This window comes from Monodon monoceros, unplaced genomic scaffold (assembly GCF_005190385.1).
Source record: "Monodon monoceros isolate NGI ecotype Baffin Bay Population unplaced genomic scaffold, NGI_Narwhal_1 Super_Scaffold_16, whole genome shotgun sequence".
NCBI classification, from domain to species: domain Eukaryota; kingdom Metazoa; phylum Chordata; class Mammalia; order Artiodactyla; family Monodontidae; genus Monodon; species Monodon monoceros.
This window is the reverse complement of record NW_021703772.1, coordinates 9,396,503-9,420,264: the sequence shown is the minus strand read 5'-3', so window position 1 is coordinate 9,420,264 and position 23,762 is coordinate 9,396,503. Positions and strand designations below refer to the sequence as shown.

The following is a 23,762-nucleotide window of genomic DNA, read 5'->3' as shown; positions in this document are numbered from 1 at the left end:
ACATCCGTGGATTCAACCAAATGCAGGGCATGTAGTCCTGCAGTATGTATTTAGTGAAAAAAAACTGCCTAGGGCTTCCCTGGTGGTGCAGTGGTTAAGAAAGAATCCTCCTGCCAATGCAGGGGACACGGGTTTGAGGCCTGGTCCAGGAAGATCCCACATGCCGTGGAGCAACTAAGCCCATGTGCCACAGCTACCGAAGCGCATGTACCTAGAGCCTGTGCTCCACAACAAGAGAAGCCACTGCAGTGAGAAGCCCGTGTACCACAACAAAGAGCAGCCCCTGCCCGCCACAACCAGAAGAAAGCCTGAGTGCAGCAATGAAGACCCAACGCAGCCAAAAATAAATAAATAAATAAAATAAAATAAATAAGACTCTACCTCCAAATACAGTCATTTAAAAAAAAAAAAAAAACCTGCCTATACGTGGACCTGTGCAGTGCAAACCTGTGTTAACCAAGGGTCCACTATAATTGCTAAAAATAACATAATAAAATACATGTCTAGTGAAGAATAAAAGAGCTCTTTCAATAACTGTAAAACAAGTGATAGAAACCCATTGTGTTTCAGTTTCCTTAAGAGTGTTATTTCTTTCTATATAATAAATAATGCTATGGCATTCAATGGATGGTGTATTAAATCTGATGGAACATGGCATTATTTCACATAAAAACAAGTTTAAAGGAAAAGAGGTTCCCAACACAGGGACAGTGCTCTGGCTCCTTCTCTCCACAATCTATTGGTTCTGCCTCCTCCAGGAAACATTCTTGTCACCTCAGGCTGGCTCCCCTCATGGTCACAAAATGGCTGCTGCTTCTCCAGTGATCGCATCAAAACACAACAGCCAGTGCCCAAAAAGGGGCTGTGTTTCTCCTGTGAATGAAAAATGTTGCCTGCCGTATCAGTAAACAAAGGATGTTGCAGCCATCAAGCCACTACAGCCATCCTGGATGGTGAGCCCTGAGGAAGCTCAGGATGGAGACCAACGGGCTGCCCACTGCCAAGCCCTCAGCCCCTGCAGCCACCCCCAGCGGTGCACCCTGAGGGGACCCAGGATGGGAAAGAAACAGGATACTGGCCCTAGATAGCTAAAGGAAAGATTTCAATGAGCCCAAATTCTTGCACCTCCCCATACATAGAAAAGTGCTAAATTCATTAACTTGACATATCTCGTTTTCTTTAATTAACAGTAATCTTTTGATGTTCCGACTACCTGCTCTTTGTCACAAAACTCCTATATATCCTGTCTGAGAAGCTGCCTCCCAGGCTTGAAGTCCTCAGAAGCTCTGCCAAATAAAACATAATTCTCAACTTTTAGGTTGTGCATTTTTTTTCAGTCAACACTCCTTATAAGTGATAAAATCTTTCCCAGAAGCTCCTGCAGATTTCTCCTTCTGTCTCATTGGCCAAAATTTTGTCACATGCCCATGCCCATTGGCAGGGGGAACAAACCTACAAGGAATGGCTTAGACCCATCATGTTGCACCCCCTGGAGCTAGAGATGAGGCCCATTCACTGAGCACAAGCAATGCAGAGGAGGGAGGCTATGGGAAAAATCAGAGTTCATGTGGAAAGAGCAGGTGGGCAAATGAATGCTGGGGAGCAACCAACAATGTCTGCCACCGATTCCTAATCACACCCACTGTGTTAGAGGTGCACTAATTCGACTCTCCGAGGACAGCTTCATTTCTGAGTTCTTAAAGGAAGAAACATTTCAGTGTAGTTAGTTTTCCCTTATTAAAAACTTCCATTGATTCCATTTTCATTTCAGCCTCAGACTCATCTTTCCCATGTTTAATAATGATGCTTTTATTCCTAATGTATAAAAATTGCTCCTATTCCAGAGGAAAATTTTCAATAGCTGAAAATCTAAGTTTTGCTGTGTTTAGACCAATTGAGCCAAACATAGACACATAGGGGAACACATATTTAAAGTTGTAAATTTGGACCAAAAGCATATCATAATTGTTTATAGTTTAAATATGCAGTGAATGAAAATAATCTTCATAATTCATTTAAAATACAATATCTTTCTACATTTTGGAATGCCAGTGCTTTGTGAGCTTTTGAGTAATATCAAAAGGTAAAATGACTCGCAGTTTGCCCTTGCAATTCTTGCTTCTCCATTTCTCAGTAGAATGTTCAGGTAACAAAATCCTTCTTCATCAAATAAAATATCTAATTTCATAAACTCTCTCTGACACAATCTCAACCCCACTCTGTAAAATCCCCAAATTATACATGATTTCCAAAACAGGGAGAAATTTTATCTGATAGAATAACAACAGTCTGCAGGAGAAAGCAGAAACAGTCGTGTGCTAAATTACAGCCGTATTTCCTGGACAGATGCTTAGAAAGAGTCAGAATGCCCTTTTGGTATGCGGTATCTGGCAAGTCACCCTAATCCTTCATGAGCAACTTTGTGTATTGACTGGATAGATGGATGACTATTTAATTATGCTGTTGAGAAAATACTTACTGCAAAGAATGTGCAATTCTTAATGATTATTGATGATTAGAAAAGTCAAATACCAAGTCAGAGGGAAAAGCTGAAATAAAGATCCTTGAAGAATACAACTAAGAAAGCAGAACTTGATGAAGTATGTTTTTTTTTCTTTTTGACCATGTGGCATCTTAGTTCCCCGACCAGGGATGGAACCCGTGCCCCCTGCAGTGGAAGCACGGAGTCTTAACCACTGGACTGCCACAGAAGTCCCAATGAAGTATGGTTTAATATTGTTAGATAGTTGATGAGAACAAAGACAAGGTTCTGATCTGTAGGTATTTGGGGGCTGAGTGTGTTATAAGTATGAAGGGGTGACCAGCAAGGGAACAAGAGGGAAAGAGGGAAGGAAAGAGGCAAGGACCGTCCTCTACGGAGCTCACGGGCTGGCATCATGTGCCTGGCATCGTGCTGGGCACTTTGGATTTATCCCAGGTCATCCCTCCAAATTCAATGAAGTGGGCATCGTGGTTGTTTCCATTTTGGAGATGAAGAAACTGAGGTCACAAGAGATTAAGACATTTGCCCAAAAGAGACGTTCCTGGTGGTCCAATGGTAAGGAATCCGCCTTCCAATGCAGGGGACGTAGGTTCAATCCCTGTTGGGGGAGCTAAGATCCCACATGCTGCACAGCAACTAAGCCCACGCGCCACAACTAGAGATCCTGTGCTGCAAACTACAGAGCCCATGTGCTCTGGAGCCCGTGCACCACAACTAGAGAGAGAAAAACCCGCGTGCCACTGCTAGAGAGAAGCCCGTGCGCTGCAACAAAGAGCCCGTGCCGCAGCGGAAGATCCCACATGCCTCAACAAAGACCTAATGCAGCCAAAAATAATAAATAATAAATATTTTTTAAAAAGACATTTGCCCCACGTAAATGGCAGAGACCACGGTTTAAACCCAGACCCTTCTAACACCAGAGTCTCTGCTTTTGTCCCAGCGGCAGGATTTTTCAAATGTAGTGATGGGAGTAACACAATCTCCGAACCTGGGGGGCCGGGGTGGGGTGTATATTGCCCAAATATACTCAAATGCTGAGATGCCCACTGTGCCCACCTTTTCCCAGTGCCTCCTGAGTTCCTCTCCTGGTGGGCAAAGGACTTAAGCTTTAGGGACCTTCACTGGGTGAATGACAAATACCTCGTCGTCTTGCCATAATAATTCGTGCAGAAGAGACATCGGGATCAATGAGGAATCTTAGACCTCTCTTTTAAAAGTAGCTCAGTTTTCATTTGGAAGGTGAAGAAACTTTTGAAGCTTCAATGTTGGTACAGGAGAGAATTTGTGATGATGAACTGATCTTGATTAAAAACACTAAGGCTCGTACCTCTGCGTCATTCATCTTACTTGGGGCAAATGATTTCATGTGTGGCAAGATGGAGCACTCGTTACCTGATGCTGTTTGTGTGGTGAGAGTTTTGGAGTCAAAATCTGTGGGTCCGGGTAGAAGCACATTGTAGAAGCAGCCCTCTCCGTATACCTTGAAGACTATGCAACCAGCATGGGCTCCCGGGAACAGCTTGCTTTGCCGAGTTTGCAAGATCTGTTCTTGTTATTCCTAATGCCCTGGCCGTTAATGCTGCCCAAGACTCCACAGATCGGGCTGCAAAATTGGATCGGTCTTGACTTGGTCAATGGTAAACCCTGAGACAACAAACAAGCAGGGGTGTAGGAACCAACCATAGACAAAGTTAAGAGTTTGAAATTTGCAACTGAACCTGCAATTACCATTCTTCGAATTGATCTTATTAAATTACACCCAGAAGACAAAGATGATAAGCATGGAGGTTATGAAGCTGCTGTTCACTCTGGAGCCCTTGATGACTGATCTGATTTCTTTTATTTATAACAATGTCAGATGCAATTTTCTTTTTTTTGTGTGTGTGGTACAGAGCCTCTCACTGTTGTGGCCTCTCCCGTTGCGGAGCACAGGCTCCGGACGTGCAGGCTCAGCGGCCATGGCTCACGGGCCCAGCCGCTCCACGGCATGTGGGATCTTCCCGGACCGGGGCACGAACCCTTGTCCCCTGCATCGGCAGGCGGACTCCCAAGCACTGCGCCACCAGGGAAGCCCCTTAGATGCAGTTTTCTTGTACCTCGAGTATTACACGTTAAAGTGCAACAAGCTGTCAAAAAATAATAAATTTTCAAATTTATTAGAATGATTCACTGGAAATATCAGAGAAAATATGCAAAATTAAAATTTTAAGGAATTCTCACAGGTCACATGATTTCTATTGAGATACCAAATGATGGTGTGTGTTGTATAATGAGACTGGCCGCCTGCCCTTCCTGGAGAGGGTATGAGGCAATGAAAGAGACCTAGACTCTTTCTAGGTCAGCCTCTGCCTGGGAGAGGAGCTGGGAAAAGTTATTTCACTGTCTGCCGTCGACTTCTTCATCCATGAAAAGACAGTCCGTCTCGCACTGCTCATAGGTGATTCGAGCCTGATGAAACCCATGTTCCAGCCAGATCTAAACCGTCGCAAAACCCCTGGGAAGCTCCTCTGTGGCTTTTCTTGCAGCCAGGATTGTTCATTAACAAAACATTCGCAGCTGATAAGATGTTCAAAACAGTATTTACAGATTTTAAGGTTTTCAAAATAGAGATAAATATATAACAATAAACTTCTATGCACTATGACTTAAGCTAATACCATGAGAGTTAGTAGCCAACTCACAAATATTTGGGGGCTACACTTTAGCTTCCTTCAAACTGTATCTGTGATGTGAAATAATTGCATTTATTTATTGCCAAGCTAATATGCTCCTTCCCCCTGCACATAGAAATATTTTCCTTTAAATATTTGGAGCAGGGGTGTATACACTTCTGAGCCTTTTAACAAATGATCATTAACATTGATCTATGTTATTAATCATTTCTTCACAAATAGTTTTATTGGCCACAGAGTATTCCATCATCTAAATGGGCCATGATTATTTAACTAGTCCCAACTATTGGACCCTTAGGTCAGCACTGATTTTTCATGATTTTAATTAACCTATGACAAACATTCTTATATAAAAAATGTTGTACATGTCTCTGATAAATTCCTTAGGAGTAGAATATCTGGGTCAAAGGGAATGGATGACTTTAAGGTTTTTGGTAGATATTGCCAAGCCAATTTACACTCTTCTCAATGAGTATTAAGGGGCTGGGCTTCCCTTTTTTTTTTTTTTTTGTCCTCACCAATACTGGGTTTTGTCACTTAAAAAAAAAAATCTTTAAAATTTGAGAGACAGTAAGTGTTAGAAAATATCTGTCTCATATCTTTTTCTGTTTTAATAAGTACAGTATGTAGAACATAATAGAGTCTTGACTAGGCTCAGTTGTGGTTCTGAGGCGCATATTTCTGTGTGCTGCTCTGTAGAGGTGGTCTGATGAGTTATAGTATGCAGGTTGTACGTAAAGAAAGCTTCGTGACTCAGAACAAACCCTGTGTTGAAGAGTTAACAGTGAGGAGGCTTGGGTTCTGGTTTTAACCAGCCGCATTTCCTTAGGCAAGTGTTACATCCTTAGGCATTTACCTCAAATACCTCAGAGGAGCCAGTAGTATGCTTGTCTGTGTGTGCAAGGTAACTTGAGTCTGTGTCCTGAGGAGTCTCCCTCTAGAGGCCATGACAGCAAGCACTTTGAATATTGCCTTCTCAATCGGTACCAGAGAGCTAATTAATTAGCAGAAGAAATGTCAGAAATAATTCTTAATTGGTGAAATGGATGATGTGTAAGATATGAAGCTGACAAGTAAGATTGTACAAGTGTCTGTCTGCCTTTTTTTTGAACAATGCAAGAAGTAAGCTCTGTAACCAAATGTTTCTGGGTTACGCCCTGTCTAGAACTCCATGCGTTCTAACATCTTCCACTTAACCCACGATTCAGTTGCTTGATCCAGCTAGAGGGGTAGCTGATGAGCTTACTATAATTTAGGTGCTCTTGTCCCAGAGAGAAACTTTCCTGAGAAGGTTCCTGTAGGGTGCCAGAGTGGATGGGAGGGGGCACCCCACTGAGCTTCTAGAAACATGTTTTGGACTCCTGTGGTGTCTGTCTTTCTTATGTCAGAATTTAATTGTAACATAACATCTGCTAGTGTGGTTGTAGGGAGGGACACCTATCACTTCTGACTTAACCTGTTTGAAATATTTTCCTCACATGAGTCACAGGAAATGGACTTAATTATTTCTGACTTCCCAACTAGTTCTAAAAGTTCTAGATTATGTGTATAAAGAATGTTGCATTAGATTCAGATGACCTGGCATCTTCATCCAATAGCAAGGGAATATTATTTATAATATTTAATGTTAATTAATTAATTAATTAATTTTTGGTTGCATTGGGTCTTTGTTGCTGTAAGCAGGCTTTCTCTAGTTGAGGTGAGCACGGGCTACTCTTCGTTGCAGTGTGTGGGCTTCTCACTGCAGTGACTTCTGTTGTTGCAGACCATGGGGTCTAGATGAGCGGGCTTCAGTAGCTGTGGCATGCAGGCTCAGTAGTTGTGGCTCGCAGGCTCTAGAGCACAGGCTGAGTAGTTGTGGCTCATGGGCTTAGTTGCTCCACGGCATGTGGGATCTTCCCAGACCAGGGCTCGAACGTGTGTCCCCTGCACTGGCAGGTGGATTCTTAAGCATTGCACCACCAGGGAAGCCCTTAATATTAGTTTTAATAATACTTAATAGAAGGAGATGAAAAGGAAAATTGAAGTGCAGAGAGGTTAAATAGATGAGCCAAGTCTGTCTTTGCTCCAAAATTCATGCTCTTTCTCCTGTAATACCTGATACCCTTTGGTTATAGATCGAATTGTGTTCCCCCTTTAAAGTCTTATGTTGAAACCCTAACCCTTAATGTAACTGTATTTGTACATAGGGCCTTTCAAGAACTAATTAAGGTTAAATGAGGTCATCAGTGTGGGGCCCTAATCCGATATGACCAGTGTCCTTATAAGAAGAGGAAGAGACACCAGGGATGCACATACCCAGAGGAAAGATCACATAAGGACACAGTGAGAAGGTGACATCTGCAACCAAGGAGAGAGTCCTCAGGAGACACCAAACTTGCCAACACATTGATCTTGGACTTGCAGCCTCCAGAACTGTGAGGGAATAAATTTCTGTTGTTCAAGCCACCCAGTCTGTGATATTTTTTTATGGCAGCCCTAGTAGACTGATATACCCTTAACTCTCTGGAGATGGGGCAGAAAGATACTAAAGAGGATGATTTTGGTCAGCCTTATGCTGAGAAAAAAACAGAAGTGGCAGGCTAAGGGATTTTCTGAAAGGAATCAGTGACCACAATATTCTGAGATTATGGAGTTTTGCAACCTACGTATGTATATATTTTCCCTCTGCTCCCAAGGAGGCTCCCAAGGCAGTAGCCCAAGGAGGTGCACCCAGGACCTGTGAGGACCACGGGGAGTGTTGGGTGGCTGGGGATGGGGGAGAGGAAACTAAATAAAGGGAGCCCTCTTAGCAAGTTTCACCTACTTAACAATTTTGCGTTGGGTAGAGCTGAACTAATTTTTTTTGTTTGTTTGTTTGTTTGTTTTTGCGGTACGCGGGCCTCTCACTGCTGTGGCCTCTCCCGTTGCGGAGCACAGGCTCCAGACGCACAGGCTCAGCGGCCATGGCTCACGGGCCCAGCCGCTCCACGGCATGTGGGATCTTCCCGGACCGGGGCAGGAACCCGCGTCCCCTGCATCGGCAGGCGGACTCTCAACCACTGCTCCACCAGGGAAGCCCGAGCTGAACAAATTTTAACCTTACATGGTAATGCCAGCGAGGAAAGAAACCAGAACTAGGAAGCCAACCAGTTTCTCAGCACTGTCTGTCTCCTTACCCATCTTTTCCCTGGGAGCCCTACAGCAGGAAGAGGTTGGTTGACACTGCTATGAAATCAACATAGAAACTAAGTGCAGTCCATAACCATGGAAATGAGGTTTGCTTCTGATAAACCAAAATGCTCATAAAAGTGAAATGCACTGTCAGCAGATCCATTACCAAGAAGTGTCTTGGGTAATGACACTCTGATGCATCAATCAAGGAATGATGGTGCTTTTCCTGGCTCTATCCAAATACCTGTCTCTCTCCACGAGAAAAGTATCCACTCCTCGTGTCTGCTCTGTAGACCGGGAAGGGAGGAGGAGAACTAAGCAATTACTTTGGAAATGGCTCCCAAAGGTAAAGAATCTTTGTTCTCAGGAGCAGCTAGCCATTTGGCTCTGGGTGATTTCACACCAATTGACTTGAGAGATTTTTAAGATTCCTTCCAGCACTTTGGTTTTGTGCCCCTAATTTCTAAGGAAAATGTTCACTGTGCACAGACCTCACTTCTAATTTGATGTGATGCCAGTTTGTGAAGTTATACCTGCTGTTGGACACACAGCCTTATGTGCCTTCCATGATGGTGATTTTTTTTAAAACCCCAGACCTAAACGCAGCTGTTGGTATTGAAATCAGTTTTAGTTCATCTCGCTTTCTATCTGTTCAATTACAGGTAACCTTTAGATGGTGGAAGATCTCTCTGAGGAGTGAGTATAGATCAACAAAACCTGGAGAAACAAAAGAAACTCATGAAGACTTCCTAGAGAACTCACATCTTCAGGGTAAGGAAGGGAACATATTATGTATACTTGCTGCTCTTAAGTTCTCTTTAGTTAGTGACAGATTTTGTCAGTGAAGTATCCAGTATCTCATCATTTGAAATGATATGTAATTATGTACTTAATTGGATATAACAGATATGATAGAACATTGGGATCTTAAAAGGCAGAAAATCATTAACATATCCTGAAATTTCTTTTGGGAAAAATCTTTAAGCATTTAAGTTTCCAGGTTAACGTGTAGATTTCATTAATAATCTTAAATCATGTAGTAAATATAAATTTTTAACCCAATATTTAATTAAAACGGGTTTCCTTTAGTTAAAAATAAGTTAAAAGATTATTCAATGATGGCTATAAAGCAATTACACTCCAATAAAGATGTTAAAAAAAAGATTATTTAAAAACATAATCAAATTATGAGACTCCTCTGGTGGCGCAGTGGTTAAGAATCCACCTGCCAAAGCCTGGGACATGGGTTTGAGCCCTGGTCTGGGAAGATCCCACATGCCGTGGAGCAACTAAGCCCGTGCACCGCAACTACTGAGCCTGTGCTCTAGAGCCCGCGAACCACAACTACTGAGCCGGCGTGCCACAACTACTGAAGCCTGTGCTCCGCAACAAGAGAAGCCACCACAGGGAGAAGCCCACACACCACAACAAAGAATAGTCCGCACTCGCCACAACTAGAGAAAGCCCGGGCACGTAGCAACGACGACCCAACGCAGCCAAATAAATTAATTAATTAATTTTAAAAAATTCAAATTATCAATTGTTTGAATTCATATGCATTTTGGCATTCATTTAAAATCTCTACCATTTCTTTTAATATCAAGGTTTTCATGAGAAGCAGTCTTAATCAAGTAGCATTTGGACTTAATAATAGAAATTGCCCTTCAATTTCCCCTTTGTTTTTTTCTTTCTCAATGTGAAGATTTCAAACATAAAGTGTAGACAGAATGTTTTTTAAAAAAACTCCCATGTACCCATAACCCAGTTCAATAATACTCAAAATGTGGCCAAAAATGTACACAAACCTACTGTTCTCACTGGATTTTGAAGTGAATCTCAGTTGCTGCATCACTTCATCCTAAACTATTTCAGCATGTGTCTCTGAAAGGACTCTCTTTGAACTCTTCAATAATTATTCCTTAATAATAAGCTTTTAAAGCTAGAAGGCACTTTAGAGATCCTTATTTTATTATGAGTAATTAACAATGTTATTACTATTAATATCAGGGCTTCCCTGCTGGCGTAGTGGTTGGGAGTCCGCCTGCCAATGCAGGGGACACGGGTTTGTGCCCCGGTCCGGGAGGATCCCGCATGTGGTGCAGCGGCTGGGCCCGTGAGCCATGGCCGCTGAGCCTGCGCGTCCGGAGCCTGTGCTCCACAACGGGAGAGGCCACAACGGTGAGAGGCCCGCGTACCGCAAAAAAAAAAAAAAAAAAATTAATATCAAGCACTTTCATATACGTGTTCTCATTTTGTTATTATAATATTCTTGTGTAATAAATAGTATTATTCCTTTTTCTCGAATGAGATTCAGAATGGATGTGACTTTCCCAGGTCCCACAGCTAGCTACTGACATTGCCAGGCCTAAGCATTGAGAATAGAAAAAAAAAAAAAAATCTTATTTTAATTTCATTTTATTTTATTTATTTATTTTTTGTTTGTTTTTAAAAAATATTTATTTATTTACTTTTGGCTGCGTTGGGTCTTAGTTGCGGCACATGGCATCTTTCGCTGCAGTGTGCAGGCTTCTCTCTAGTTGTGGTACGTGGGCTCAGTAGTTGCAGCATGTGGGCTTAGTTGCCCCGCAGCATGTGAGATCTTAGTTCCCTGACCAGGGATCAAACCCATGTCCCCTGCATTGGAAGGTGGATTCTTAACCACTGGACCACCAGGGAAGTCCTCCCAAAATCTTACTTTTATTTTTTATTTATTTATTTTTAAAATAAATAAATGTATTTATTTATTTATTTTTGGCTGCGTTGGGTCTTCATTGCTGTGCGCAGGCTTTCTCTAGTTGTGGCGAGCGGGGGCTACTCTTTGTTGTGGCACGTGGGCTTCTCATTGTGCTGGCTTCTCTTGTTGCAGAGCACAGGCTCTAGGCACGTGGGCTTCAGTAGTTGTGGCACGTGGGCTGAGTAGTTGTGGCTCACAGACTCTAGAGTGCAGGCTCAGTAGTTGTGGCGCATGGGCTTAGTTGCTCCACGGCATGTGGGATCTTCCTGCACCAGGGCTCAAACCCGTGTCCCCTACATTGGCAGGCGGATTCTCAACCACTGCACCTCCAGGGAAGTCCAAAATCTTACTTTTAAAAGGCACGCTCTGGGTGGATCTCTGATAATCAGTGTTGTTAAAGACTTTCTCTTATTTAACACTATAGCATGTAATAGTTGGTTTTTAAGAGAGAGAGTAGGTTTGGTTTGGTTTTGCTTCCTTAAATAGTTAAACATCTGGATTGATTGCACTCAGGTTTTGATACTATACACATCTTATTTTGTTAACTCCTTTATAGAAAGTATTTATAAAATTCATTATTGGCTTGAAAAGAACCATGTTGAAGAAAGACTGCCCACTTTTCATTGAATAAAAATCAGTCTAGGCAGGCCTTACTTATTTAATTGTGGGATAGACAGGTTTCTGCCCAGATAGCTATTAAGTAAACTTCTGTAAAACACATTTCGTTTTCAAGTTAGGTTCCGTTTTATTTTCTAAGCACAACAGTACCTAATCCAGAGCTATATGTCTAGGGAGTGCTGAATATTTGTTGACAGACCATGGGATTTTTCTGATTGACTTCAACAAAAACCTGGAGATGTGGGTTTGGGCCAGAGAGATGGGAGGTGATCGTCTCTTGAGTAGAGGCTTAAGGGCCAACACCTGTCTCTTGCGTCTCTGACACCCTTGCCCCCTAATAAAACACTGACGGTGAGGGTGGGGCAACATCAGCTTCAGGATGACCACTTGTGGGTTTCCTGATCCCGGAAGAATAAACAAGAAAGCGGGAATTTATGAGTCTGACAGAGACCTGGCTTCCTGCTGGCTCCCCACCCGCATGGAGAGAGGAGAGTTGTGGAATTCAGTGGAGGAATACACCCAAACAGGCTTTTAAATTTGCAGTTTTGAGAGCTGCAGTCTCGCGCCAGGAACAGCACAGAGATACCAAATTAAATTGGCCTGGCAAGTTCAAAGGCATCTGCGTCTCACTTTGTAGCCTTCCTACAGCACTGGAGTCTTGGCAGAGGGAAAAACTCCAACCAACACTGTTGTTCTTCCTTCTCTTCCCCCTCAGTTCTTAGGGAATCCCTCAGAAAGCCCAGAAGAGGGGTGCGCTGTGGCACAGAGCGGGGCTCAGGGGTCAGCGGCCAGGTTAGAATCTCTGCTGCCTCTGCCGGGTTCTGTAACCCCCTCCGTGAGCCCATTTCCTCCTCATATCTGAGGGTCAAATGCTTACTCGATGTGGTCGCTTTGAGCTTTCAATGACCTGACACATGAAAGGTATTTAGAAAGGCGCACAGTAGAGAATCACCTCTTAATCGTTGTTTGTTGTTATTAAGTTTAGGATGTTTGGATTTATTTTGCCCCACCCCCTACTTATCATATTCCCAAGATCCCCCCAAAGTTTTTTCATCCAAAGTCTTCTCTTGCTAACATCCTAAACACCAGCAGCACGTTTCTAGAAATCCGGGTCAGCCTTGGTGTCAGTCCTGACAGAGGACGAGAACCGTGTTCTCTTGCTTCCTTGGCCTCTCAGCAACACTAGTTCAGGGGTGACGTTTTCTTCCCTGGCTTCCGGGAGCACCTCGGTCTTGGTCCTCCTCTCGCCTCACTGGCGTGTTCTTGGTCTCCTTGCTGGGTCCTTCTCATCTCTCCAGATCTAAATGTTGGGGCCCAGGGTTCAGCTCTAGTGCCTCTTCTTTTGTCAGTCTGTACTTACGCCCTGGGGAATCGGATCCAGTATCTGGCTTTAAATGCTGCCCATAAGGGGATGAGTCCCAAATTGGTATCTCCAGCCTGCACCTCTCCCCGGAACTCCACACTCAGATATTTATCTAGCTGCCCCCTTGATATCTGCACTAATGTATCTAACAGGCTCTCAAAGGTAACGTGTCCAAAAATAACTCCTGATCCTTCCTCTGCCAAAAAGTAAGGCCCCAAATCCTAGAGTTATCCTTGGTTCCTTTCTTTCTCTTACATGTTCGATCTAATCCTTCAACAAAATCAGAATCTGAACTGTGTTCCTCTGTGTGCATGCCCCTCCCTGGGGTCTCTCTGTGTGTCCAAATTTCCTCTTCTCATAAGAATACTAGTCATGGGACTTCCCTGGTGGTCCAGCAGCTAAGACTCTACACTCCCAATGCAGGGGCCCCGGGTTCCATCCCTGGTCAGGGAACTAGATCCCACATGCCACAACTGAGAGTTTGCATGCCAAAACTAAGACCAGGCACAGCCAAATAAATAAATATATATATTTTAAAGAGTACTAGTCAGGGCTTCCCTGGTGGCACAGTGGTTGAAAGTCCGCCTACCGATGCAGGGGACATGGGTTCCTGCCCCGGTCCGGGAGGATCCCGCATGCCGCGGAGCGGCTGGGCCCGTGAGCCATGGCCGCTGAGCCTGCGCGTCCGGAGCCTGTGCTCCGCAACGGGAGAGGCCACAACAGTGAGAGGTCCGCATACCGCAAAAAAAAAAAAAAAAAAAAAGAGTACTTGTCAGATTGGATTAGAGCCCACCTATATGACCTAATTTAACCTAATTATCTCTTTATTTTTTTTATTTTATTTTATTTTTTTAGTGTTTCCATTAGTCTTTCAAATACTCTTCCTAATTACCTCTTTAAAGGCCCATCTCCCAGTAGAGTCACAGGCAAAAGTACTGGGGTTTAGGACTTACATATATGAATCTGGGGGAGGTGAGGAGGGCAAAATTCAGCCGATAACAAAATTTGTACTTTCCAGGTAGCAAAAGTCCTATAATCTGTAAGCAGAGTGTATCTTTATTAAGTTAATAATTAATGATTATATTGGTTTCCTATTGCTGGTGTAACAAATTACCACGAATTTAGTGGCTTAAATGATAAAAATGTATTATCTTACATTTTTGGAGTGCCTAAGTGTCACTGGGCTAAGATCGAAGTGTTGGTAGGACTGTGTTCCCTCTGGGGGCTCTAGGAGAGGGTCCATTTCCTTGCCTTTTCCAGGTTCTAAAGGCTGCCTGTTCCTTGGCTCATGGTCTCTGCCATCATCTTCAAAGCCAGCAATGGGCGGTCCAGTCTTTCACATCCTGACACTGCTTCTGGGTTCACATCTCTTTCTCTGACTCTGACCCTTCTACCTCCCTTTTCTCCTTCTAAGAACCCTTATGATTATGTTGGGCCCACCCAGTTCATCCAGGGTTATCTCGCTATCTCAAGATCTTTAATCACATCTGCAAAGTCCCTTTTGCCATGTAAGGTCACAGGTTCTGGAGGTTAGGATGTAGGACATCTGAAGGGGTGGGGAAGACTGGCAGCATTATTCTGCCTACCACGATGATATATGTCACAACAACCGAAATTATAAAATCAAAAACATTGCTGATCATTTTTCTAGATTTGTTTTTTGTTTGTTTGTTTGTTTTTTGGCTACACAGCACGGCATGTGGGATCTTGGTTCCCCAACCAGGGATCAAACCTGCGCCCCCTGCATTGGAAGCGCGGAGTCTTAACCACTGGACCACCAGGGAAGTCCCAGATTTGTATTTTTTTTTTTTTTTTTTTTTTTTGCGGCTCAGGCTCAGCGGCCATGGCTCACGGGCCCAGCCGCTCCACGGCATGTGGAATCTTCCCGGACCGGGGCACGAACCTGCGTCCCCTGCATTGGCAGGCGGACTCTCAACCACTGCGCCACCAGGGAAGCCCCCAGATTTGTATTTTTAAAAGACAAAAATCATATATTTATTATTTTAAAAGTCATCCCTACACTACAAAGTGTAGAGAACTCTTAGCATGGCAATTAAGGGTGTTGCTTAATACAGACTACCTCTCTTCAAACTCTGGCTCCAAATCCACTAGGTATGTAACATAGGGCAAATTATTTATTTATTTCTTTATTTTCTTGGCTGTGCCGGGTCTTAGTTGCGGCACGCCGGGTCTCCATTGCGGCATGTGGAATCTTTCATTGCAGTGAGGGCTCTTCGCTGCGGTGTGCGGGCTTCTCTGTAGTTGTGGCATGCGGGTATTTTTCTCTCTCTAGTTGTGGTGCGCAGGCTCCAGGGTGCATGGGCTCTGTAGTTTGCAATACGCGGCTCTCTCATTGAGGTGCACAAGCTCAGTAGTTGTGGTGCATGGGTTTAGTTGCCCCACGCATGTGGGATCTTAGTTCCCTGACCAGGGATTGAACCCAAGTCCCCTGCATTGGAAGGCGGATTCTTTACCACTGGACCACCAGGGAAGTCCCTGGGCAAATTATTTAATTAGTTTGGATCTCAGTTTCCTCAACGGTCGATAATGGAAATAATAATAGCATCTACTTCATAGGGTCCTTATGAAGATTAATTGAATGAAGTGCTTAGAATTTGCCTAGCATATGATAAGAACTCAGTAAATTCTAGCTATTACAAGTTTTAAAATTTTTTTAATTTTTTGGGCTGTGTTTGGTCTTTGTTGCTGCACAGGCTTTCTCTAGCTGCAGTGAGCGGGGGCTACTCTTCATTGCGGTGCGCAGTCTTCTCATTGTGATGGCTTCTCTTGTTGTGGAGCATGGGCTCTAGGCCCCCAGACTTCAGTAGTTGCAGCACGTGGGCTCAGTAGTTGTGGCTCACGGGCTCTAGAGTGCAGGCTCAGTAGTTGTGGCTCACGGGCTTAGTTGCTCCATGGCATGTGGGATCTTCCCGGACCAGGGCTTGAACCCACGTCCCCTGCATTGGCAGGAGGATTCTTAACCGCTGGGCCACCAGGGAGGTCCCTAATGGGCATTTTCAAAAGCCTTTACGTACATTCTGGGACGTGTTTATCTTTGCACAATTATGTGAGAATGTCAATAGCATAGATTCTTAGTTGTAGGATTGCTAGGTCCAAAGATATTTACATTATAAATTTTGATAGGTACGGAGTATATTATTTGAGAGGTGAATTCTTGAAAACCTTGTGTAAGTCAAGGTTAACTTGACAAAGATGGTATTTCTGTTAACCAGCTTGAGTAGCACTGTCAAGGATGTAGCACAGATGCCATCTACAACTCATTTGACCTCTGTAATTATGCCAACTTTATAATTATGCTATTTTTGAAAGAATTTTAAGTTGAGTGATTTACATTATTTCCATGTTTGTTCATAAAATGAGACTTCATTAATATTTTGATGTCACCATATATCAATTCTGACTGACAACTTAAATAAGATGCCAGTCACTTTGCTATACTCACAAATTGCTCTCCCAAAAAGTGTGTATTAAATATTAAAGTACTGAATATTAATATAACCATCCAACAGGATATAGGAGTTTTCTTACACCTTTGCCATCATTAATTAGATATTGTTACTCTTTTTAATCTGTTCCAGTCTGATGGTGAAAATAGTATCATGTTTAATTAGCATTTTCCTGAAAACTAGTAAAAATCCCATCATGTTTAATTGCCATTTATATTCTTTTTGTAACTTGCCTGGTTATACTCTTTGCCCATTTGTCTATGAAGTCTGAATTTTTTTCTCTGAGACCTTTAAAAATCTGAGAAAACATCTATAGATATTTCCCCCCCTAAGCTAAATAGATTGGAACAACCAGAAAATTAGCTATAGGAAATATTTTTTAAAATTTAATTTACGGCAAAAATGTGCCTGTATAAACTCAATTGAAAGTGCTCACTCATGGACTGAGGTTGAATCCAACCTAAAAATAAGTTGTTTTCCAACTTGTATCCATTTTATGAGTTGTTGTCCATTTTTAAGTTGGTTGCTTAGATCTTCAATGAGTTATAAGTGGTGGTTAGGTATATAGGCCAATCCACAAAAATCTCTGTGATAAAACCAGATGACCTCAACAACCATATTTCCTGAACCAAATGACAAAGTTTTTTTTTATTTCTGCTATTGCATATGAAAGGAAATGTGGGAGATACGGTTTAGATGTCAAAGAATTGAAATTTCCATGGATGTTTAGATGATTTATTGGGAGAATGGGACAATGTTTGAAATGGGAACTATAATGGAAAATTGATATTATTAATAAATACTAATATCCTGAAATATTGGCCTGAGTTATAGATCCTAAGAACATTGGTATGCCAGGAATCAGAAAGTGGGAAAGAATGGTCCTTACCTTCCTCCCAAATTTGGCTGGGCGCATGCCATGGATCCATAATCCATTTTCTCTAGGTCTTTTCTTGAGGCCCATATCTCAACCTTTGACCTGGGATTTCATTTTCTCATGCTTAGCTACCATCTCTTAGTCTATTCTTCTTCTTCTCTTTACTCTTCCTAACCATCTGCTCCTTGTCTTCAGCCTGAATCTCTAGAATTTCTAGAGACCTGGGGTCGGGTTCTATGGGTAAAGGGTTAGGTGGGAGGGGGGCAGAAGCATGGGAGCCTGCTCTGGGCTACAGAGCAGGGAAGACAGATCTAAGTAAGGCTCTTATATTTTATCATTTTTTATTAACTTTTGAGATATGAAAAAAAAACCCACAAATAAATGCATGTAGTAAAATAAAAGATGAATCAGTTTAAAAAGGATAGGTATAGACCACCAGAGGGCAGACAGCAGAAGCAAGAAGAACTAAAATCCTGCAGCCTGTGAAACAAAAACCACATTCACAGAAAGACAAGATGAAAAGGCAGAGGGCTATGTACCAGATGAAGGAACAAGATAAAACCCCAGAAAAACAACTAAACGAAGTGGAGATAGGAAACCTTCCAGAAAAGCAATTCAGAAAAATGATAGTGAAGATGATCCAGGACCTCAGAAAAAGAATGGAGGCAAAGATCGAGAAGATGCAAGAAATGTTTAATAAAGACCTAGAAGAATTAAAAAACAGTCACCTAGAAGAATTAAAAAGCAAACAGAGATGAACAATACAATAACTGAAATGAAAAATACACTAGAAGGAATCAATAGCAGAATAACTCAGGCAGAAGAACGGATAAGTGACCTGGAAGACAGAATGGTGGAATTCACTGCCATAGAACAGAATAAAGAAAAAAGAATGAAAAGAAATGAAGACAGCCTAAGAGACTTCTGGGATAACATTAAACGCAACAACATTTGCATTAGAGGGGTCCCAGAAGGAGAAGAGAGAGAGAAAGGACCCGAGAAAATATTTGAAGAGATTATAGTAAAAAACTTCCCTGACATGGGAAAGGAAATAGCCACCCAAGTCCAGGAAATGCAGAGAGTCCCAGGCAGGATAAACCCAAGCAGAAACAAGCCAAGACACATAGTAATCAAACTGACAAAAATTAAAGGCAAAGAAAAATTATTGAAAGCAAAAAGGGAAAAACAACAAATAACATACACGGGAACTCTCATAAGGTTAACAGCTGATTTCTCAGCAGAAACTCTACAAGCCAGAAGGGAGTGGCATGATATATTTAGAGTGATGAAAGGGAAGAACCTACAACCAAGATTATTCTACCCGGCAAGGATCTCATTCAGATTCAATGGAGAAATCAAAAGGTTTACAGACAAGCAAAAGCTAACAGAATTCAGCACCACCAAACCAGCTCTACAACAAATGCTAAAGGAACTTCTCTAAGTGGGAAACACAAGAGAAGAAAAGGACCTACAAAAACAAATCCATAATAATTAAGAAAATGGCAATAGGAACATACATATCGATAATTACCTTAAACGTGAATGGATTAAATGCTCCAACCAAAAGACACAGGCTCCCTGGATGGACACAAAAACAAGACCCATCTATATGCTGTCTACAGGAGACCCACTTCAGATCTAGGGACACATACAGACTGAAAGTGAGGGGATGGAAAAAGATATTCCATGCAAATGGAAATCAAAAGGAGGCCGGAGTAGCAATCCTCATATCAGATAAAATAGACTTTAAAATAAAGACTGTTACAAGGGACAAGGAAGGACACTACATAATGATCAAGGGATCAATCCAAGAAGAAGATATAACAATTATAAATATATATGCACCCAACATAGGAGCACCTCAATACATAAGGCAACTGCTAACAGCTATAAAAGAGGGAATTGACAGTAACACAATAATAGTGGGGGACTTTAACACCTCACTTACACCAATGGACAGATCATCCAAACAGAAAATTAATAAGGAAACACAAAACACAATAGATGACACAATAGACCAGATAGATTTAATTGATATTTATAGGACATTCCATCCCAAAACAGCAGATTACACTTTCTTCTCAAGTGCATACGGAACATTCTCCAGGATAGATCACATCTTGGCTCACAAATCAAGCCTCCGTAAATTTAAGAAAATTGAAATCATATCAAGCATCTTTTCTAACCACAACGCTATGAGGTTAGAAATCAATTACGGGAAAAAAATGTAAAAAACACAAACACGTGGAGGCTAAACAATACGTTACTAAATAACCAAGAGATCACTGAAGAAATCAAAGAGGAAATCAAAAAATGCCTAGAGACAAATGACAACGAAAACATGATCCAAAACCTATGGGATGCAGCAAAAGCAGTTCTAAGAGGGAAGTTTATAGCAATATAAGCCTACCTCAAGAAACAAGAAAAATCTCAAATAAACAATCTAGCCTTACACCTAAAGGATCTAGAGAAAGAAGAACAAACGAAGCCCAAAGTTAGTAGAAGGAAGGAAATCATAAAGATCAGATCAGAAATAAATGAAATAGAAACAAAGAAAACAATAACAAAGATCAATAAAACTAAAAGCTGGTCTTTGAGAAGATAAACACAATTGATAAACCATTAGCCAGACTCATCAAGAAAAAGAGGGAGAGGACTCAAATCAATAAAATTAGAAATGAAAAAAAAAAAGTATAGGTATAGGATAAAAACAAGTTTCCTTCTGATCCCATGTTCCCACTTCCCATGACAACCATCATTAACAGTTTCATATATATCCTTTGAGAAATGGTCTATGCATATATACAAAATATGTTAACACAAGAAGAAGAATCTTATACATTATGTTCTATACCTTTACCTTTAAAAGTTTTTAAATTCAGAAGTATCTTAAACCCACATAAAAGAACAGAAGATAATATTATAAATACCCAAAACCACTAACATAAGATTTTAAAATTTGTCATGTTTACTTCATTTTATTCAAATTATCAAATATGTTGGTGTTGATAATGGTAATTTGTTCTTTCTCTCTTTTTTTTCTTGATCAATCTTGTTAGAGGTTTATTTATTTTTTATTTAGTTTTTGAAAGAACTAAATTTTAGCTCTGTTGATTTTCTCTGTTTTTATTATTGGTCTGTGTTCATACCTATATTATTTCCTTCTTCCTGCTTTTCTTAGGTCTGATTCGTTGTTCTTTTCCTAGCTGCTTGAGATGAAAGCTTATTGTTTTTAGCCATTTTTTGCCCTAAATTTCCCATAAGTGCTACTGTAGCTATATTAGATAAGTTTTGATAAGTTGTGTCTTTATTCTCATTCAGTTTAAAATATTTTCTAAGTTCCCTTTTGATTTCTTCTTTGATTCATAGATTATTTAGAAACATTTTACTTGAGTTCCAAGTAGCTGTGAATTTTTTAGTTATATTTTTTTCTTGATGTCTAGCTTAATTGCATGTGATCAGAAAATCTACTCTGAATGGTTTTAATTTTTTTGAATTGTTTTAATTTTTGTCATCCTTTCTCAGGGCCATAAGAATCTTCTTTTTATTATCCCAGTTTTAATATACATGCTGTTGAACTGAGCACCATATTTACTTAATGTCTTTTAAAAGCTTTTAAAAATTACATACAATATATACTCAAATTTCTGCCCCTCACCTGTTTTTCCTCTATCCCCTTGTACTAACTGTTCTGAAATTGGTATCATTGCCAAGCACGTTTTATTTTACAGAGTCACAAATACATAAATAATATATACTGGGGAGTGCGGGCTGCACTTGGGCTCGGGGGCAGGCTTGACTGCGCGGCCGGGCCGGGGACCTGTATCCGCCAGCGAGCAGGGCTGACTTCTTCGGCTTCGTGAGACCCCAGGCTTCGTGAGACCCCAGGCGGGACGCCATTCCCCTCCTGAATGAAGGTCTTCCTGCCGGTCCTGCTGGCTGCCCTCCTGGGTGTGGAGCGAGCCCACTCCCTGGTGTGTTTCTCTTGCGTGAATAAGAACAGCAACTGGTACTGCCTGCAGCCCACCGACCGCTCCGATACGGACAGCTACTGTGTGACTACCTCTGCATCCGCTGGCATCGGAAACGTGGTGGACTTTGGCTACACCCTGAGCAAGGGCTGCTCCCGGATCTGCCCCATCCCAGCGTCAACCTCTGCGTGGCGTCCGTGGGCACCCACTGCTGCCAGAGCTTGCTGCGCAACATCAGTGCGCTGACGGTGGACTGCGGGCCAGTGCCACCCACCGTGCTGCTCAGCCTGCTGTCGGCTCTGCTGCGATTTGGCCTCTGACCGCTGGCACCCTGTGCCTGGCCCAGACTCCCAAAGCTCAGGAAGGAAAGTCCAGCCCCTCCCAGACCCAGGAGGATCTCGAAGCCTCCTCCTCTGATTCCTCACCCTGCTGATCCCACCCTCTAGGCCCTGTAGGTGCCCCCTGCACCCACACACCTGCCAGCTACCCTTGCTTCCCGGTCAGCCTTCCAGGGGGAACCTGGGAACGGAGCCCAAGGGTCCCGGAGTCAGAACCGCGTCCTAGGGACATGCTGCGAGGGCCACCTGGTCCCAGGCCTGCCCCTGTCCAGGCCCTGTCCGCCCGCAGGTGCAGAAGATGTGCTGTGTGGACAGGCGTGTGGTCCGTGTGCCCTGCTGGGCATGGGTGAGTGTGTGGCCAGGTCTCGGCCTGTGTCGGGGGGCAGGGATGGGAGTAAGCGTCAGGATCCCGGCATCCACAGCCCCTAGAGCCCCGAGCGCCAGCACAGAACCCCTTTCCCCTGGCATCTCTGCACACCACATTGCACTCACTTCAAGGGTAGCCTTTTGGAAGACAGGCCTTCCACTGTTTCTAGGTCTAGGCTGCTGACCCAGAAATCGCTCCCACCCTGAAATCCAGCTGCTCTCGGGCCCCCTCCCTCCACCGCCACACTGGAGCCCTCCTGCTGCTTCTGTGCCTCAAATAAACACAGATGTTCCCACCCCCCGAAAAATAATAATAATATATTTTACTTTTATATATTTTAAATTTTACATAAATGGTATACTGTATTGTTTTTCAAGTTTGTTTTATTATTGAACACTGTTTTTGAGATTTATCCATGTTGATATATGTATATCTAGCTCATTCATTTCAATGGCTTATGGTATTTTATATTACAAACCATAGTTCAGTCATCTCCCCTACTGAGGGTAGTTAGGTGGTTTCCACTTTTTTGCAATAATAAATCTTCACTTATCCTTGTGCAATGTGTGAGCATTTCTCTAAGTTAGGCATGTAGCGGTGTTTGTTGAGTTGTAGGATATGTGCCTCTTCAAGTTTACTAGGTATTGACAGTCTGCTCTCCAAATGAGTTAAATCAATTTATATTCCCATTGGCATTTTATGAGGGAGTTGCTATTTTCCCACATTCTCAGCAACATTTACTGTAATCAAAGATACATGTTATTCTTTGCCAAACTGGGTGTGTAAATTCCCTGATTAGTAATGAGGTTGAATACCCTTTCTTATATTTATTGACCAATTTTCTTCTGAGAATTGCTAATTCATCTTCTTTGCCTGTTTCTTGTATTTGGTTGTTTACCTTCTTTGTGTTGTTTGTAGAAACTTTTTCTTATCTTGAGTACCAATTCTTTGGTTTGGTTATATGTGCTACAAATTTTTCACCAAGTTTGGGGTTTATCTTTTTACCTTGTTTATGAGTTTTTACCCATATAGAAGTTTATCATTTTAATGGCGTTCAAATTTGTCGCTCTTTTAATATATGGCTTGTACTTTTGTGTTTTGTTTAAGAAATCTTTGCCTACCCTGATTTCATAAGGATGTACTCCTATGTTTTTAATTCTAAATATTTTATGACTTGTTTGTCATATTTGGTCTTTAACTTATCTCAAGTTTGTTTTTGGTTATGATGAGATGAAATGTTATAATTTTTTTTCCTGTATGGTCTGTCAATATTCCCAGCACCATTTATAGGATAGTTTAGTTACCCTACACTGTTTTGTAATCCCATCCTTACATATTGCAGGTTCCAAGGTACATCTTCATTTCCAGGAATATTTAGTTCTATTGGTTGATTGTCTTACACCAACATTACACTGCTTTATTATTTAATTTTTTTTAAACTTTTTATTTTATATTGGAGTATAGTTGATTAACAATGTTATGTTAGTTTCAGGTGTACAGTAAAATGATTCAGGTATACATATACTTGTATTTATTCTTTTTCAAATTCTTTTCCCATTTAGGTTGATCAGCATCATTTTTCAGTAAAATTTCGTGACTTTTGTATGTTGATATTTAGACCATCTGCAGTTGCAGTAATGGCAGTTCTTCCTTGCCTTCTAACCCTGATGCTTTTTTTTTTTTTTTTTTTTTTTTTTTT

The 23,762-nt window shown here is 41.9% G+C and overlaps 1 protein-coding gene and 1 pseudogene across 2 annotated transcripts in view; both read left to right on the top strand.

Annotated features, from left to right (window-relative positions):
* The window catches only part of FBXO36 (F-box protein 36), a 95,606-nt gene that overhangs the window by 48,843 nt on the left and 23,001 nt on the right, over positions 1-23,762 (top strand). For both annotated transcript variants that reach the window (XM_029225645.1, XM_029225644.1), the window contains exon 2: positions 8,991-9,099. In XM_029225645.1, coding sequence (XP_029081478.1) covers positions 8,991-9,099 — 109 coding nt within the window. The remainder of the gene's footprint in view (positions 1-8,990; positions 9,100-23,762) is intronic.
* LOC114897032 lies at positions 20,976-22,359 on the top strand (annotated as a pseudogene).